The sequence below is a fragment of the Phoenix dactylifera genome, chromosome 8 (genome assembly GCF_051530095.1).
Source record: "Phoenix dactylifera cultivar Ajwa chromosome 8, Ajwa_hap1_PhDact_Kaust_v1.1, whole genome shotgun sequence".
Lineage (NCBI taxonomy): Eukaryota > Viridiplantae > Streptophyta > Magnoliopsida > Arecales > Arecaceae > Phoenix > Phoenix dactylifera.
This window is the reverse complement of record NC_143197.1, coordinates 29,815,105-29,833,733: the sequence shown is the minus strand read 5'-3', so window position 1 is coordinate 29,833,733 and position 18,629 is coordinate 29,815,105. Positions and strand designations below refer to the sequence as shown.

Here is an 18,629-nt window from a genome sequence, read left to right as displayed (position 1 = left end):
AATGGTGGATCCGTGCGAAGAAAGAAGAATCTTTCTTTCTTTCGCATGAAAGATACAACCCTTGTCCATAGCTCAAGCTTTCGGCTCACGTCAAAATCATGGTGGGCTTCCGTTAGTACATTTAATTTCGACAAAACTTGAGTTCACTGTTCACACGGTTTTGGCGAGCGGCCGGGATTTCTTAAGACTTGTATTTTTATGCAAACAAGTCTTAATTTGATTCTTATTACTGAAGAAAAGTACGTCTTGTTTTGCTTATTGTAAGTGGGCCGAGATGCAGCTCACTTTATCTAAGTGACCTTTGTTCTCACCGGACCAAAGTCACTTCATGTGTTTGAAGCGAAAAAAAAAAAGATTTCATTTCCACCGTAAGATAATTATTCCAATTATATCTTAATTTCATAATTAAAATTTATTGTATTATTATGCAACTATATTAGTTTATGTATAATTTTAGATAGAAAATAACAATTTTTTTGATCGAAATGGAAGGGCGCTAAGGTTCCTTTGTTTCTTTTGTTTGACAGATCCTAATCTCCACTCGATTCCCTCCTAAGAAGGTGCTCAAGGTGACTTAAAATTTTAGAATTGACAAAAGAATAATATGATTCTGAATATGATATTTGTGATGTCCTATTGGATCACTTCCCGCTCTTCATTTATCTATCTATTTATTTATCTTTTATGAGCAAACTACAAAAATCATTTCTAAAATTAAAAATAAATTATATTAATATTTAATAATTTGAAAAAACTATATTTATCTCATAAAATTTATTTTTATTCAACACTGTAATCTATAACTTAATAAAATGTTTGTTAAATCATTAATTTTAAATAAAATCTAGATAGTATATTTAAGAAAATCAAAATTAATTAAAATAATTTTAAATGATATAGTAATTATTAAAAATATTAAAAAATATGCGCATCTTGTATTCTTACTCAAAAATAATTTTAAACTTTATATGAGATAAATAATTTTACCGCGGCGGGCATGGGATGTAAATGGTTTTATAAGTTTCTGTAATTGAATGTAAGTATAAATTTTATAAGTTTTTGGATGTAAGTTTAATAAATATAAATTTCATCATGATTCCTATAATTTATTAAAAAAAAGTTGGCTCGATGACCAGCCAATGGAAACTCGCTGTCTGGCCAAACCTTTGATTGCTAGTTTGACACCTTGAATGATTGAAAACAAACGATTATGGTAGGGCCGGCTGCCTTTAAAATATAAAATATTAAAAGAAAGGAAAATAAGAAAAATTTGGCTTAAAGCAATGGAGATTAATATTTCTCTTTCGAGTTTTATGAGGTCGGAAGGAATTGTTTGGCAGCCGTAAGTGGGGTGCTTGCTTTGGGTTCGTTTGTCTCTTTCTGATAAAAAATAAAAAATAAAATATCATTGGGTACCCTAGCGAATGATACTATATAATAATAAATTATTTCATGCATCGTACGATGTAACCACCATTACCAATTCTTAGTGGGCTATCATTCTGATCTTAAAAGCATATTAAATTAGGATGGTGAAGGGTCTTGCCTATGCCATCAAAAAGATGCTTCAATCTTCTATTGTATTATTTAGGCTCCAAAAGAGCTTTCGGAGGATTAAAAAAATATTTTTTATCTCTCTAAAAATATTTTCTAATTTATTTATTAAAATATCATAATATATTAAAAATGTAGTTACTAAACAACAAATAGCTTTCAGCTTTTTATAAAAACTCTCCTTCAGAAAACTCTGCTTCCAAAAGCTCTACTGCCAATAGCTCCTCCAAACAAGATCTTAATCTCCCTCTCTCACACACACATGTACATACAAGTTTTATGCGGCAAGCAATGCTAGAAGAAACGCGGGTTTGGTTGGCTAACAAATATATGTATATATAATTTGGTTAAAGTTAAGTCAAAACTAGTATACTTATAGAAATAAGTTTTTCATATTTTATAAAAACAAAAACTTAAAAAAAGCTACTTCTTATGAGAATTGAGATTTTTTTCAAAATTATTTTAAGCCATAAATTTATGAATAATTTTTTTTATTAAGAATATAATAAATATTTCACACAACTTTCTTAAAAAAGTAAATAGTCAACCAAACATAAGTAACTCTGCAATGTGCCACTTTTTTTATTGTCGACTAAATGTGCTAAAATCATTTTTTTTAGACATCATATTCTTAGGAATTAGCTTTCTAAAAAAAATTCTGATAAGAAAAAATTCTTTCCACGAGCCAAACGAGTCATATATGGTAAATCAAAATATCATATAAAAAAATACAGAAATAAAAATATTTAGTTAAACTTGAAAACTTCCTTTATATCATGCGGGTAAATAATAAAAAATATTTTTATCAAAATTCTTAATTTTCTGAAACCTTTTTCAAGCAACTAAATATACCATAACTAATCCTTGTTAGTCCAAATAACAATCCTAAAAAAACAGGATCAGTTACCAAAATTTTTGCTTAGAGGGACCAAAACTCAAGCAAACTTAATCTTCATTTTTTTTTCAAGGTTATTCATCTGATTTCGTGTTGATTTTTAATGTTCTCATTCTTTTGGATGAAAATTTGGAATTAATTGTCTATCACTCATTAACAAATTAATTGGCATGCACTGGTTCAAAATAAAATTGTTTTGCGCTCTAAATGTTGAATCAGAGGTTTGAAAAATCTAACTTTGGTTTCGGTTTTGGCTAGTGCTGTAAAATTTCTATTCCGGTCGTTTCAAAAATTTCGAAGTCGTGCCTCAAGTTTTGGAGCTGTGAAAAAAATCTAAAAATTTGGAAAAAAAAAGACAAAAAAAGCTAGAGAAGTTATTAAATAATATTTTTGGATTTTTGTTAATGTTGTATAGCCTCTTTTATTTATGTGGTTTCAACATATTAGACCGGTGCTAGTATTTCATGCAATACAAGTGAAAATATATTGCTACTTTTTATTGTGAACATATTATATATAAAATAACAATTTTTTCTTGAATTTAAGATGTTAACTAGAAAGTTCCTTTTATTTATCAATTTAAAAACTTCTTAGTACCACCAGCCCAGTGCATTCAAATATTTTCTTATTTTCTATTATAACACAAATACATTGATTTCTTATATTTTGAAGTTAAATGGCCATTTTTTGATTATTTATATGCAGATATTAAAAATATTAAATACGTTTAAATTGTCTTGTATTTTGTTTTTCAAATTAGTCTTTGAAATATGTTGTAATAGAATTTTCCCCTTTTTTTTTGGATTCCTCGTCCCATCAAGGTTACATCATTTTCTACCCCATCATTTAACTCAAAAAAGAGAAAATCATTAAAATCAATATTATGTAGACTATACATTTGGAAGAATAAAAATAACCTTTATATATTATAAATATCAAAATTTTACTTAAAAAATATTTAAGTTGATTTGGGTAGTTTCGGCCGAAACCAGTAAAACTGGACTAAGATCAAATAGTTCGAGCTGAAACTAGCTGAAGTTGGCAGAAACCCTGTGACTGGGGTTTAGTTTTGATTTGGCTAAAATATCCTCTATGGACCTTCAAGGCTTCAACAAACTAACAAATAGAGATACAAACAAAAGCAATAATCAATAATCTAATTAATGAAATATTAATCAAGCCATGTTTTAATTTCACATATTGGAGATAACGTTTTTGAGATTTCTTCATGCTAAAAGCCTATCAAGCAGGTTCTACTTTTGGATTGGATGTACATCTAGGGTCCACTTGTATTCTGAGGTTTTATATAAGGCTCGCACATCGTCGGTTATGTTCCATACCATGATTAATCTCAGTAAACTTAGAGCCGAGCCATTTCGCAGTCCACCATAACAGATAGGAAGGCAAACAAATATGGAAGATTAAAATAACCTTAGATGCTTGCTACTTCTAACAATAAAACCAAAATGCAAAGATTTTTTTTTTTTTTTAATTTCTCAATCTTTTGTATGACACAAGAACATTGCATTAGAAATATTGATCATCTCTTTCTTTCATGCATTAAATGCAAAGTTTCAAATTTCACTTTAAGATACTAGTATTGGTCATTTTTACTGATTTTCTTTTGAAAATGGTGCTTTTGTTTTTTTTTTTTAAATTTAATGTTGATTAAGGGGGTTTTATATAAAAGTTTAGGATTTGGTCCAAGAGAATAACCATACTTGATATAAATTAGCTTGACTACTACAAATAGATCTAAACAGAATCCAAAAGCAAGATTTGTCGCATTAAAATTAAATTACATATAAAAACTCCAAAGACCATAACTTGTTTGTTCAAAATTTGAGCCATCTTATTTTTTTAATTGCTGGTAGCTTTTCAAGACCTACGATACTATATCAACTTTAAGTGGTTTGACACGCATAGCGACCCAAGGCAAATTCCTTTAATTGGACCATAACATGGGTTAGTCAAAGTAAAAACTTTATTTTTCAAAAATACCGGCTAGAGTTGAAGACAAAATTTGATATAGGGCTTGGGATATATCTCCTACAGGTTTTCTATTTTTTATCATTATTTTCATGATTTATATTTATTTTAGGAGAACTACAACTTTTGTTAACCAAAAAAGAAGTTAAGTGCATGCCATGCATGTGGTCCATGAAGCAGACCAAATGATCCATGTCTCTATAATAAATTTGAATCTTCTGTACCAGTGAATGAATTATCTACAAACTTCACAGTGTACGCGTTCATATTGTAAAAAGAATTGCATGCAAACTTATACTTAGTAGATTTTTATGTACTGGCCGTTTCTTGGCTGTATATTAATTTGACTCCTTCCGGATTGATTTTTTGAGCCAATCGGTGCTCATTCGACCTTGGAGACTGCCAACGATTCGAATAGTTGAGATTGGAGAAAAAGTAGCAGCCTATATATTTCTTTCATGCAGCAAGTCAAAATACATGCGAGTGAAGGCCATTTTTTATGGCTTTGCACTCTTCATTTGGATGCCTAGATTAAGGTGAAAATGACGTCAAATATATTCCTACAAGGTTTTAGTAAAGAAATAAGAATTGCCATACCCTGACGAAATGAATACTCTTTAATTGCTTTGAGCCCAATAAAAAATAGAAGAGCATTCGGTCGTAGTCAGGAAAATCAATCACAAAAAATTATAGCAGACAATTGCACATTGAAGAAATAGTTTTATATGGCACAAATATTCAATTGCTTAGGTATGGTTAGTTGGTTGCATCTCTTTTTATTTGAGAGTGGTCCGGTTGATTCTAACCCCAGTGGGGGGCATTCACTCCTGTCAATTTTTTTTGAAGAAGAGAAGCCAGCGCAAAAAGAACCTTATCAGAGAACAAGAATTTTTAAGTGGAGGTGAAGGAGTCTGATATGAGGACCGATGCTACTCAGAATCAAATCTCTAGCCTCTGATATGAGAGGATAATACTATCTAATATAAGTTAACGCTCCTTGGTGGTGGCACTTCTATTATATTTCTCAATAACTCCTCAAACATGCTACAAGTGAAAAGAAAAAAAAATAGAATAGTTTGACCAAAATGCATGGCTTGACATTGTTAATTAATTGATGGAATTAGCAAATTAGTTTTGGTTATTATTTACAAACTAGTATATAACCTGCGTGTGATATAGTTTTTTTCATCTTTTTTCTAATTGTTCCGAAATACATAATAATATAATAAATTATAATAAATAGAAGGTTTATCAAATTTCTTTGGCATACTAAGCAATAAATTTTAATGTTGGTCGAATAAAAACTTCTATCATTAATTTTGGTGTAATTAATATTGGTATTGCAGATAGAGTACAACTTTTTTTTCTTTTTTTCCAACTATTCTTAAAATGCAATCTAATAATATAATAAATTATAATAAGTAGCATATATGTTTCAATAGCTAAATTTTTATTGCACGTTAAGTAAGAAACTTTAATGATGGCCGAATAGAAACTCTCATCAATAATACGAAGAACTTTGCACAAGGTCTTTCATGCAGAAATTTCCATCAATAATACCAATCTTGCGGATCGTATTTTTTCCCTTTTCCAATTATTTTTGGAATCCCATTTAACAATATAACAAATTATAATAAGTAGAATGCTTCAATTACTAAATTTCTATTGCATATTAGGTAATATGCTTTAATGATGCTCGAGCACATTAATGCCATTAATATTTGTTGCATATTAAGAAATAAATTTTAATGTTGATCAAGCATATTAATTCTAGTATTATTAATATAGGTACCTATATGGTGAATTAAGAGATTTGCACAAGTTGAGTCTCCATATATATAAAATAGATAATAGAGAAAAGAAAATAAATTAACTTCATCCATGCATGAATGCCATATTGTTGAATTTCATAATCCATGACAAACTCTGTTTCCATAATTCTATTTAAGGATTTATAGAAAAAAAGGGGTTAAATTCAATAGAGTCATCTATGTCTTAACTAGAATATGCATCATTCACTAATTTTAAATATCAAAACCCAATTATATGACATTTAATTAAAAAACTGATATTCATATCAATGGTCCTTTGACATATTTCATAATCAAGAATTTTCTCTATATAAAATAAAAAAGCCTAACGCATAACGCACATTGAGGCATTCTATTTTTTTTTCAAATAAATGAATTCTATTTCTTTTCCATACTGTCTCTCTCTCTCTGTCTATTTAACTCTTACACATAAGGCACATGAAATCTTTGGATCGAAGCATGCGCTTGGTAGGAGTTCATGTTTGTGCAAGAGAGATATTTTAAGTTCAACTTAGGAAAAGGATAGCAGCACTCCTGCGGTCATACCATTGTTTTTTATATAGATAAGAAGGAAAAGCAACAAGGAAAGGCAATCTGAACTCTTTTGATGAGACCAGGCGTTTGAAACCTAGTGTGGGGATTTCGGACATGACCGAGAACCTGACGCTCGAGCTCTATGCCTCGTAGGTAGCGCATGAATGCAACTCCGGCCAGCCGACACCCATCCCAGATAAAGAAAAAGTTTTATCCGCCATTATCTTTTCGAGGTAGAACTTTATCCACTATTCATGTCAATAAGCGTCTACATTGCCATCAACCAAAAGAAAAATATTAATAAGAAAGAAGAGAGCAGTTTTTGAACTTATTCAAGTTGGAAAACATAGAGGGGGCTTCTACGAATTGCATGCATGCCCAAGATCTACATACCGTAGTTTCTCCGACGTATAATATTCCAGCAAATCTGTGCGAGTCCTGTTGCTCTCTCCTTGCACGTGCGAATGCTATTGTTTTCCTTGTCGATTTAGCTGCATGGAAAAGCGTTAAGGCGGCTAGAGAATACATATGCAGCCAGATTAATTAAAGCCGGTACTTGTCTTGTCTTTCTAATTCCAGCTTGATTAATTAAAAGTATCTTAAGCGGAAGTGCACATCTTTTCTTGACCAGCGATAATGAAAACAGCAAAAGAAAGGATAGTGCTTGGAGATTTGCTTTGACAAATGGGTGAAAGAAAGCGAACTACGGAAAGGAAAAGGCAAAGGTGATATCAGTAGATATCTCGTATTGACTGTGTAGAGGCAAATCGACAGCTTTGGATGCAGTGGTAGCTGCACATTCGCCCCATGCATGGGCGAAACACTGGCTAAAACTCGGGCGCGCGGTTCCCTAGATCATGAAAGAAAACTATTTACGCGAGCAGTTTAAAGTGCCATATTATTAACCAACATATTATCCGCTAACTTAAGTTGCATGTATTCACTGTTGTATTACGTGCATGTGAATAATAATATTTTTGAAGATATCCAATTTAAATTAAAATCATTTGGCATGTGCATGCATGGCATATGTTAGGAACACAATGGAGGCACGTAGAAATTCATTGAAATGGATAGAGTTATAGAGCTTATTGATTGTTAAGTTGGTGAGATACAATATGATCTAAGTTTAAATTGGTAAAGATTTTCCCTATGCTATGATAACTAATATACTGCTTAAAAAGAAATCAACTACTTGACATTTCTGAGAATTTTATATTTCAATTTAAAATATAATTGTTATAATATTTGTGGAAATTTGTAATCTCAAGATGATTTGTTAGTATGTTTTTAACTTCCATAACTATGAATGATATTATATTGAACCATCCAACTTGAGGCACTTGTATTAGCTTGTCATTTAACTCGAAATACATGACTCCTCTGATAGACAAGGGTTTGTTTGAGTTTGAAGCAACGCAAACCTTGTTGACCAACACCATCATGGTTAAAACATTAATCAAATAAAGATGTGTCATATCGTGCAATTTATTGTTTTTTAGGTAGGCAAATTGCTTTCATTTCAATCTTTAAGAATATTTATTATAGACAGCATTTTTGAGTGTAATGATGCTATTGAAACAGAACCAACATGTAGCATTGGCTGTTGGCTTTTGTATTATAATTATACGCAACAAAAATTGTAATAGCAAAGGCATCTATCATATTGCAAAATAAAATACTTTGGTTACCAAACTTGGAGTATTGCATTGAATTTTGATTTTAGAGGAATCTTGATTTTCCTTGAGTGGTGCAGCAATGATGAATATGTAATGGACCAATTAGAGACATATTTACTAAACTTAAAATACTGGAGGCTTCAAATTTAATTTTGAAGACATATTTTTAAAAACTATTCTTTAGAATTGTTATAATGATATTTTAATTATGTGTATAAATATATATCATCTAACTTACATATTAGATTTAGATAGGGATATTGTAATGGCAAAGAGGAAAATAATTAATTGAAAAAAGCTTTTTATTAAATCAAAAGATATAGCTTAGCAATCGATCCATATAAATTATAGAGATGTTTAAGTTCAAGGTGATGCAGAGTTCATACAAGCAGTACATGAACAACAATTTTATGAATTTAGAAATAATTTATTGCTTAATAAAATATATTCTATCGATACAGCTGTAACCATGATATAGATCCTAGTACATAAGTTATATGCTAAAATGATAAAAAAAATCATAAATGTAGTCATTTTCATAATTGCCCTACCATATAATCCAAGGTATAGATTGGATCAAAATGAAAAGGACGTAAGGTTTATGATTTTGGATAAGCCAAAAATATAACTTATTTTAATTAGAAAAATGATTAAGACATTTGTGGCATCAGCATGGTTTATTTGGGATTCGGATCTTTGTGGTGTATATTTTGCACATCAAAAAATTGTACAATTTTGAATAGCCGCCACATTATTCGTCTTGAAGATGGACTGCTAACGTTCATACTTAGAACCAAATGCAGCATATTTATTGGCAAACATGGTGCACTGCATGTTGAATGATAGCCATCCATTCAAGATATATGCCATGATAGGGAAGTTGTTCAACTCTTGATAACAGTGCAAAACATATCAGGACCTCTCTAACTAATTCTATTTAGGCTCTTTCCAGCATTTATACCTCTTATTTAGGTTAGATACTCATGGATTTGAAGATTTGCTAAACCAACTTATCCGGGTTAATTAGGGTTCATTAAATCATCAGAGCATGAATATCAAATTCCAGCTGTATCACATTTAGACCCAGTGCATTTACTCTTGTTCCGCATCACAGTGCAGCACACCCGTAACCATCTATCCGAGTCACGTCGAAGACCGGGGGCCACCACGTGAACCCTCCTCCTCCCATTCACTCCCTCCGTCCCCCTCTACTCCGTCGCCCTCCTTGCTTACATTTCCCTTTTAACGTCCCATCCAAACCACCCTTCTTCCTTCTTCCATTCTCTCTTCAGCTCTCCTCTCTCTCTCTCTCTCTCTCTCTCTCTCTCTCCGCCCCCACACCCCTTCCTCCCTCCGCAGGGATCGAGGAAGAGAAGAAGTGCAAGCAAAGGAAACAAGCTCTGCGAAAAAAGGTAACAGAGAAGCCAAAGAAGAAGAAGAGTAGCTAGAAGAGGAGAAAGAAGTGCATGGAGTCGACCCCTGGCCACTCGGGTGCGGGGCAGGGCTCCTCCTCCTCCCCCCGGGGTGAGCCGACCCCGGGATCGGGTCACCCCCCTCCGGCCCCTGCCCCGGCCCCGGCCCCGGCGCCGCCGAGCAGGTACGAGTCACAGAAGCGACGGGACTGGAACACGTTCCTGCAGTACCTGCGCAACCACAAGCCGCCGCTGACGCTGGCGCGCTGCAGCGGCGCCCACGTGATCGAATTCCTGCGGTACCTGGACCAGTTCGGGAAGACCAAGGTCCACAACGCCGGGTGCACCTTCTTCGGCCAACCCAACCCGCCGGGCCCCTGCGCTTGCCCTTTAAAGCAGGCCTGGGGCTCCCTCGACGCTCTGATTGGCCGCCTGCGAGCGGCCTACGAGGAGAGCGGCGGCCGGCCCGAGGCGAACCCCTTCGCCGCCCGCGCCGTCCGCATCTACCTCCGCGAGGTCCGCGAAAGCCAGGCCAAGGCTCGCGGCGTCCCCTACGAGAAGAAGAAGCGGAAGCGCCAGCCCCCCGCCTCGGCCGCCGGGAGCGGACAGACTTCTGGAGCAGGAGAGTCTTCATCTTCTTCTTCCGCTGCTGCTGCTGCTGCCGCTGCCGCTGCCGCGGCGGGGAGTGGTTCGGTGGGCGGAGAGGGATCCGATGCTCCGCCGGGTGGCACTTCTTCTTCTTGAGTATAGATCCTCCTCACTCTCTTTTTCTTGCTCTTGTTTTTCGTTATTATTGAAGCAGGTTTAGTAAGATAGGAGTTTTATTGTTATTGCTATTGGCGATTCTCTCGATCGATACTTGCGAAGAGGCCGTGGGGAAGGATTTCCAGAAAAAGAAGAGAGTTAAAATCTCTCTCTTTTCTATCTCTCTATTTCTTTCTTTCAAGTGATGAATGGTGAGTTTAATTAATTGGCGATTTGTTTGATTGTCTTTTGCTTTGAGTTTTGATGTGTGGTTGATGTGGTTCAAGTAGAAGAGAACTTAACGATATGAATATATAATCGATAACGGCTTCTCCTTCCTGCTGATTTTGATGGGAAATTAATTGGATAGATGGTTTACCATGAGTTAAATTTTTGTAAGCTTTTCTTCACATACAGGATAAATATTTGTCATATAAATTTATCATTTGTGTACCATATAAGAGAAACCACCTTTGATCTCTCAGCTCAGCGTAACGGGATAAGTTGTGGTGCCTCTCTTTTATACAGTTTTATATTGCTCAAGTCATTTACTTCTTTCTAATATTCAAACATTGTTATTCCTCTCCTTCTTCTTTCCCTTCTTTTCAGCACACAGTTTAAGATGAACTGTTTTACGTTTCCAATTTTCTGCTTGTCACTATAGTCCCCATTAATATAATTGTGATCTCATCATCCTACTTTAATCAACATCTTATTCTTTTCCTTTGTTCCTTTTTTTTTATTTTCTTGAGAACACTTGAGACACCATCTTCAGGCTCCTCTTATCTGATCTCACGATGACACCTCAAGACATGCAATCACCTTCCCAGTAGTATACTTCCAAAGATTAGAGTGATATCAAATTTCCCCCTTCCAATGAAATGTAGCCCACGAGTTCCTCTTGTATTTGTTCCCACATTCCCTAAGAGCTAGGGGGTTCGAAGTGTGAGCTCAACTTTTTAAAACTTCTTCTAGAGCTCATATGGTCAAATCCTTCCCTCATTCCGGCTTTTCCTTTCCTTAACTACGCTGACGGCGGCGCACATTACAAACAAATCACTGGTCCCCTGACGGATCGGCTGCGAGCTTCCGGACCGCGAGGCCTTTCCCCACACGTGCGTCCCCCCACCCTTTGACTCACCCCTCGCCCACTCTTCTACTCTGAGCTCTCTCCCAGTCTGCCACCATGGCAGCATTAGTCCTTCTTGCTCTTTCCCTCCTCCTTTCACCTCTCTGCCCTTCTCTGCCGCTAGATCTCTCTCTCCCTCTCTCTCTCTCTCTAAAGCACTGGTCTTTTTTTTTTTTTTTTTCCATACTTTAATTTATTTAGTAATATCTATGATTATGGCGACCCCAATGAAAGTGACTTGTAGCTGGTTTTTTTTTAAAAAAAACTTTATTACAAGGAAATAATTTTACGTCCTTTTCTCTCACCTATTTCCCCCCTTCTTTTATCCTGCTATTGTTGAACCGGACTTCTTTATTTCCGATCTCCAGCTCCTCTTTCCCACTTTCCCCACTGATTCCTGTGATGGCGAGCCCTGCAGGGTGTGGAATAGCCCGTATCACAAGAATAATAGTGAACACCCTCTCTCTCTCTCTCTCTCTCTCCCTCTTTCTGACGCAGTCAGGCCATGTAAGCTTCGGTCCACAGCGTCCCGCACTGAGGAGGGATGAATCAAGTTCTTTGTCTTGGCATGGCCCCTCCAAATCTCGTCAGCCAGGACTGTGCCGCGACTGGCAATTAAAAGGTGATAATTTTAATATTTAATATGATTTTCCATTCAAAGGGCTTCTGGTTTGTGGGGTAGGCGAAGTTTTGTGTTGGTATTCATAAATGTCGAGAGGAAGAAGAGGGGCACCACTGCACTGCACCGCACCGCACCGTCTAGTCATATCCAAACTCCCCTCCGGGAAAATTATTACGTGGATCTTCGTCTTGAAAGAAATATATACTTAAATATTACCGAGGAATTTGCGTCCACGTATGCGACGCCGCTGCCATTTAAAATACCCCAGCATCCTTCCTCGCCACCCTATCTCAAGCTCTTTCCACTGTTCCAGAACTTGAACCAACTCGCACATATTTACCCTAATCCAAAGATAAGTTATGCTGCGTTGCTTAAGGTCTCCCTTGATGCCATATTTTTGTTAAAAGAGGCAATGACATTGAAGAATAACCCAGTACTTGATTAGTTTATTTTCAAGTCTTCACTTGTTATTATTAATGGTATGGTGATTCCTGTACAATTTGGTTCTGCCTTATTGCTTAGTTTAAGCAACGTAGAGAGCTAATATATATTAGTTTTTGGTGGACATTAATATATATTGATTAGTTAATGAGATTTAATAACGATAGGAATCCAACAGCACTTCATATTAATAATGAGCATTATTCTTTTCATTTGATTGGGTTGATAATATAGTGATTTTCTTTCTTATTCTATTAGTTTATTATAATCTAGGAAGGTACCCTGGCTCAAAAATATATGCTCAGAGGGTACTGCCTTGGTATTCTTCTTCAGTGGTTGCTATTAGTATTGGTTTGCTGACATTCCCTTCTTTATTCTAATCCATTCTTTAGCCAGGCCTGATTAGGGTGCAGTTCTTGTCTTGTGTAGCAGTGTAGGGCAAGACATCTTATTTTTGAGGCTAGATGACAAGATCTGCTGATCACCAAGGGACATTTTTGGAATATAAGCAGAAGGAGGATGTGCCATTGGCTTTGGTGGAACCATCTACAGGTAAGCTTAAATAGGGTAGCCATTTGGGAGTCTGATGATTGGGGTCAAACATCTTCACGGTAAGCTTTTGTGTTTGCCGTGGTCAACATCTTTAAGGTCCTCACGGCATATAGATATGGATTCTTTTGGATCTGAGATCTGAATCCAATTAATGGAAGAAGCCTCGTTCTTGTTCCTTCTCAAAGTTCTAGAAAATTAATTTGACCCTGCACCAATCATGATGCTTTTGTCTCAACTGATCAAATCTATCAACTTGATATGAAATATTAATTTTAGCTACCTGTTATGTTTAACATATTAAGTGGTTTGGATTTACTTGAAATTTTATTTAAATAGAGTTCTATGTCTTAAAGAATGGTAATTGTTGATGTTGTGTAGGGGATATCCAGCATTTCATTTCATTGTTAGCTTAGCTTATATAAAGAATTAGTTTGTCATGGCTTGACCTATGGCACATCTTCCAGAACTTCTAAATGCATCAGCTACGGGCAGGTCTCCTTCACATGCTATATATATATATATATATATATATATATATATATATATATATATATATATCGGGTGATATTAATCAACAAGTACTCGTGCCATCAGTTAAAATCATTCAAAGCTAAATGAGGCTAAAACTTAATTGTAGTTGCTGAGTTTCTGGTCCTATAAAAAGATGGTCCCTGAACTCATTTACTTGCATGAGGAGATGAAGACTTCTAAAATGTTCGGACGTTTAATAAGGATATTTTATTGGTGGTGTTTGTAGACTGTTCTTAATTATCTTTTTACAAGTGATACGTATGATGTGTGTACGTCCCCTTAAGAAATTAGTGCATGCATGAATATTGTTGAAAACTGGCCAGGGAGACATTCATGCAAATCCGTGGAGCTTTGAATTATTTTTGTTTGAAAGAACGTTGTTGAATTAGGTCTTTGATTAAGATTAATTGCAGATATACAAGACGGTGGGTGCATGGGTGAATTGTGGAACCGAAGGCATTAGTAGCTAGAGTGGCGTTAGTTCAATCCACTGACCACGTGTAATTCTCCAGCAAAACGAATACTCTTTGTGGGCAATTTGGTTCAGTATAATATTGTACTGAGCATGACTAAAGCTTAATTAAAAGGAAGTGAAGATGGATCGGTGCGCTTTTCTAGGTGTCCAGTGCACAAAAATTTAAGGAATAAATGGTGGGGTCATGCTATGAACTTGTTAACTTTCTTCAGGTGATGAGATGCCATGCTAAGGTATACGGATGCTTTGTCTGAACTCAAAGGAAGTCTATTAAAGTGTATGTTCTCTTCATTGTCGGAATTATAAATTTAACTTATCATGGAAGGTTACTGATCCCAAGCAGATGGCGGTTATATTAAACATGGAAGTCGAAGTCATTACATTACATTAGACAAGGTTGGAGCATCCGAAGTGAACACTAAATAATCTAATTTAAGATGCCCTTTTCTAGAATATTGTGTGCACAGAAACCTCTAGCTATTGCTAACGCAATTCGTGTTCCAAGGTCATGACTAGAGAAATTAGTTAATTGGAGGATCTATTAAGTGAACTAGATATTTGCTTAAAATGAGTATAACTGGCTTGGATCAGAAGAGAGATACAAACTAATAGATATTTGAGGTGATGATATGACGAAAGATATTATTGAAGTAGGTTCTAGCCAATTCAATGCTTAAAAAATAGCAACTACAATAGCTGAAGAGTAACATCTCCAATATCATCTCATCTCACTAGTTCATCATGTATATGTTGTTATAGGTCATGCTTTATTTCAGTTGCCTTGCAATCACTGCCGCAACCAACGCCTGTCTGGAGCTCATTATAGGTGCTAATTGGAGGTATAGATATGACTTTACTCAATAATAAAGCAAGAGAAAGGCAGACTTAAAGCTGAAATAATGATTGTGCATGATGTACGGATCGTTAATTTTAATGGAGTAGCTTCGTTTCTTTAAATTATTATTCAAAGAATTCACAACTTACTAGTGTGCACAATGTTACAAATGAATTAGTGGTGATCCAGCCATTTTCCGGGTAAGTTTGGGTCAATTAATTAGCAGAAAATTAAATGTTTGAAGCCTAGCTAGGAAACCAGCACAGGACAGCTTCATCTTAATATTTTCTTGGTAAGAGCAGCTTTATCTTAATTAGCATGATCGTGTTTTCTCATGCATGGTGTATATTAGAATGGAGGCTTGGGAACAGAAAGACCCGGCAACGGGTTTACTTTCGGGGACTGATCACTTCTTAAGAATTAGCAAAGTCATAAGATAAGATGAAACATTCTTATCCAAAAAACAAGGAAGAATAATATTTTCATATCAAATTTAAAATTTTACTTTTTTCAAAAAATTACAATCTTGGATGTCTACTTTAACTTGCTCTCCCAGAAGAATGTCTCTATACCTAGGGACTTCAAATATGGGAGATGGACATTGTAGATGATACTAAGATCAAGGATTCAGCATGCACCACCAGAAAATTTTGACAGCAGATTAATTGCTATTGTATATATGGTCTAAATCATCAATTTGTTGCTTCTGATAAACTAATAACAGTAAAGAGTAGGACCATGCCTGAGTTATCTGAGTGGTGGAGAAAGAATGATAGCGTTATATCAGCATTAGGATTGTAAATAACAATAGAAGAGGTCATGCTTTTCAAATGGAGAATAGAAGGTGAGGAAAAACAAACACCAAGAGTATGATAGGAGAACAAGAAAGAGAGGTTTTAAAATATCTGCAGAAGAAGAAGAAAACAAAAGAAAAAGAGAAATAATTTATTTCTCTGTTCCATTATATTCAGTACATATTAGAGGTTATATATACTCTTGTATAGACTTCATATAAGAAAAAGAATATAGGTTGATATAGGATCACGCTAACAAAAAAAAAATATTATGGAGGGTACAGATTATTATGTGATTCCTAAAATGACTTTAATAAGATCATGCTAACAAAGAAAAATAATATATGTTGATATAGGATCACGTAAATAAAGAATAAATATTATGGATGATGTAGGTTGTTAGGTGATCCTTAAAATTATGCTAATACCTCCTCCCTCAAACTCGAGATGGTACTATAGGTGCTAATTTGAGTTTGAAAACTAGACCATGAAAATACCCATAAACTGATGTACTAGATCAAGAGCCGAAGTAGTAGTTCAAAAGCCGACATGATAGACTAAGAGCTGATATAGCAGTTTAGAAGCTGACATGGTGGTAGATCAAAAGCTGACGTGGTGCAAAGAGCATGATGTGGCAGAGCACGAGCTGTTATAGCAGCTTAGTAGCAGATTAGGAGTTAACATAACAACTCATAAGTCGATATGCCAAATCGATATGTTAAGCTGATGTGACAATACTGAATTTGATATGGTAGAACAAAAGCTGACATAGCATCTTAGAAACTAATGCAACATATTAGGAAGCTAACACAACAAACTGATGTGTTTTTGGCAATGTTGACGTAGCTAACTAACGTAGTGGACTAATGCGTCCACTGATATGACTGACTAATATAGCAAAGTGGTATATTTATCAATGTGTCTAATTGACATAATAGACTGATGTATCTGTCGATGTGGCTGATTGACTTATCTGATGATGTAACAATGAGAATACATATAAAAGACGATAGTTGCAGTAAAAATAGAACTTAGAGAAAAGGCAACCGAAGGTTGACGATCCTCGTAGACGGATGTACTATGAAAGAGGTGTAAGAGATCTTGAACTGGATAGTGAAGGAGCCCGAGGCAGCAAATAAAATAAGAGACGGATAGAAAGGAGCCGAGCGATGATGAGGAGAGACGACCGAAGATCTGAAACTATAAAGAAAAATAGTGAGAAGAGCTGCGAATCCATTAGAAAATAAAGGATTTTCGGATATTAATTTATCGGAAATAGAAGATATGCAAATCTACTAGAAATGGGATCTTCGAATGTTGGTTCACTAGTAAATAGAGGATCTACAAGAAAACAGAAAATCTACGAATCCACCAAAAAACAAAAGATCTTCAGGGGTAGATTCACCAGAAAATAGAGATCGATAAATCGGCAATAGAAGTTTTCAAAGCTTCTAAACATGGTAACGATGACCATAGCAAAGATGGAAGAGATGGCAATAGCAAATTAAGTGATCGGTGACTTCTATACGATGTTGAAATACTTGCAAAATAAGAGAAAAACAAAAGAAAAAGAGAGAGAAAATTAATTTTATTTCTCTGCTCTATCACATTTGGTACATATCAGGGTTATATATACTTGTGTACAGACTTTATATAAGAAAAATAATATAGGCTGATATAAGATCATACTAACAAAAAAAAAATATTATGGGTGATATAGATTATTACTTGATTCCTAAAATCACTTTAATAAGATCATGCTAACAAAATAATAATAATATATGTCGATATAGGATCATTATAACAAAAAAAAATATTATGAGCAATGCAGGTTGTTACGTGATTGCTAAAATTATGCTCACAAAGATCAATCTGATGAACTTGATAATTAGTAAGAACCCAATGAACATGGCATTAGCATTGAAGAATTGGATAGAATGGCATGCTCAACTGAATATTAAGGCTGGTGAACATTTCTCACAGTTTTTGAAAGGACATTTCTCAAGACATTTTGAGAACCATGAACAACCAACTGCTGTAATGGAAACTTACAAGGAACTATCAAAAGCTTGGCATGCAAAAACTGCAAAAGTAATAAAGAAAACCTTTTTTTTTTTTAATGAAGAAGAGGAAGAAGTCAAATGCAAAAGGATTTCACTGATAATATTCTATCAATGGAGTACAACATAACCTCCTTATGGAAGTATAGCATGTGTTGTGGCGTCAACCCCTCCCCTCAAAATTAGGAAGAGAGCAAGCATGAAATAGTAGTGCGGCAGTGCACTACAACATGCTCTCCGCAAGCAAGGTTCTGAACCTTCACCGAAAAAAAAGAAAAAGTTTCTTAACGTACGCATTGTCGTGACACTTCTATGGGCGACAACACTTGGCCTGGTGTTTTTTTTTTACTTGCTACAAATGGACAGCTCACGAAACTGTTATGAATATGTTCAAAAAAAAATCAAAATTCAACTCGAGGTACCCGAGGCAACTCCGCTTTACCGGTCAAAAAATACCACTCAAGTAATCTACCACGAAGAAAGCAACTATCTATTCTGCAGCTCCATATAAGACTGCAAATGGCTCGTATTGATCCGTGACCCAACCCGACCTACTTAATTAAATCCAACCT

General features: G+C 35.1%; 1 protein-coding gene across 6 annotated transcripts; it reads left to right on the top strand.

The window, feature by feature from the left end:
* Positions 1-9,672: 9,672 nt before the first annotated feature.
* Positions 9,673-17,787, top strand: LOC103718039 (protein LIGHT-DEPENDENT SHORT HYPOCOTYLS 5-like). Of its 6 annotated transcripts, none has more exons than XM_088703481.2 (2): positions 9,673-10,618; positions 14,307-17,787. In XM_088703481.2, exon 1 carries the CDS (start codon positions 9,929-9,931, stop codon positions 10,616-10,618), a length of 690 nt encoding a protein of 229 aa, XP_088559607.1. In that variant the 5' UTR covers positions 9,673-9,928; the 3' UTR covers positions 14,307-17,787. The 6 variants fall into 6 exon arrangements, 4 of the variants coding, with proteins under 4 accessions (XP_088559607.1, XP_088559606.1, XP_038980880.1 ...); XM_088703480.2 differs by having other exon boundaries at positions 13,243-17,787; XM_039124952.3 differs by having other exon boundaries at positions 13,240-17,787.
* Positions 17,788-18,629: the final 842 nt, after the last annotated feature.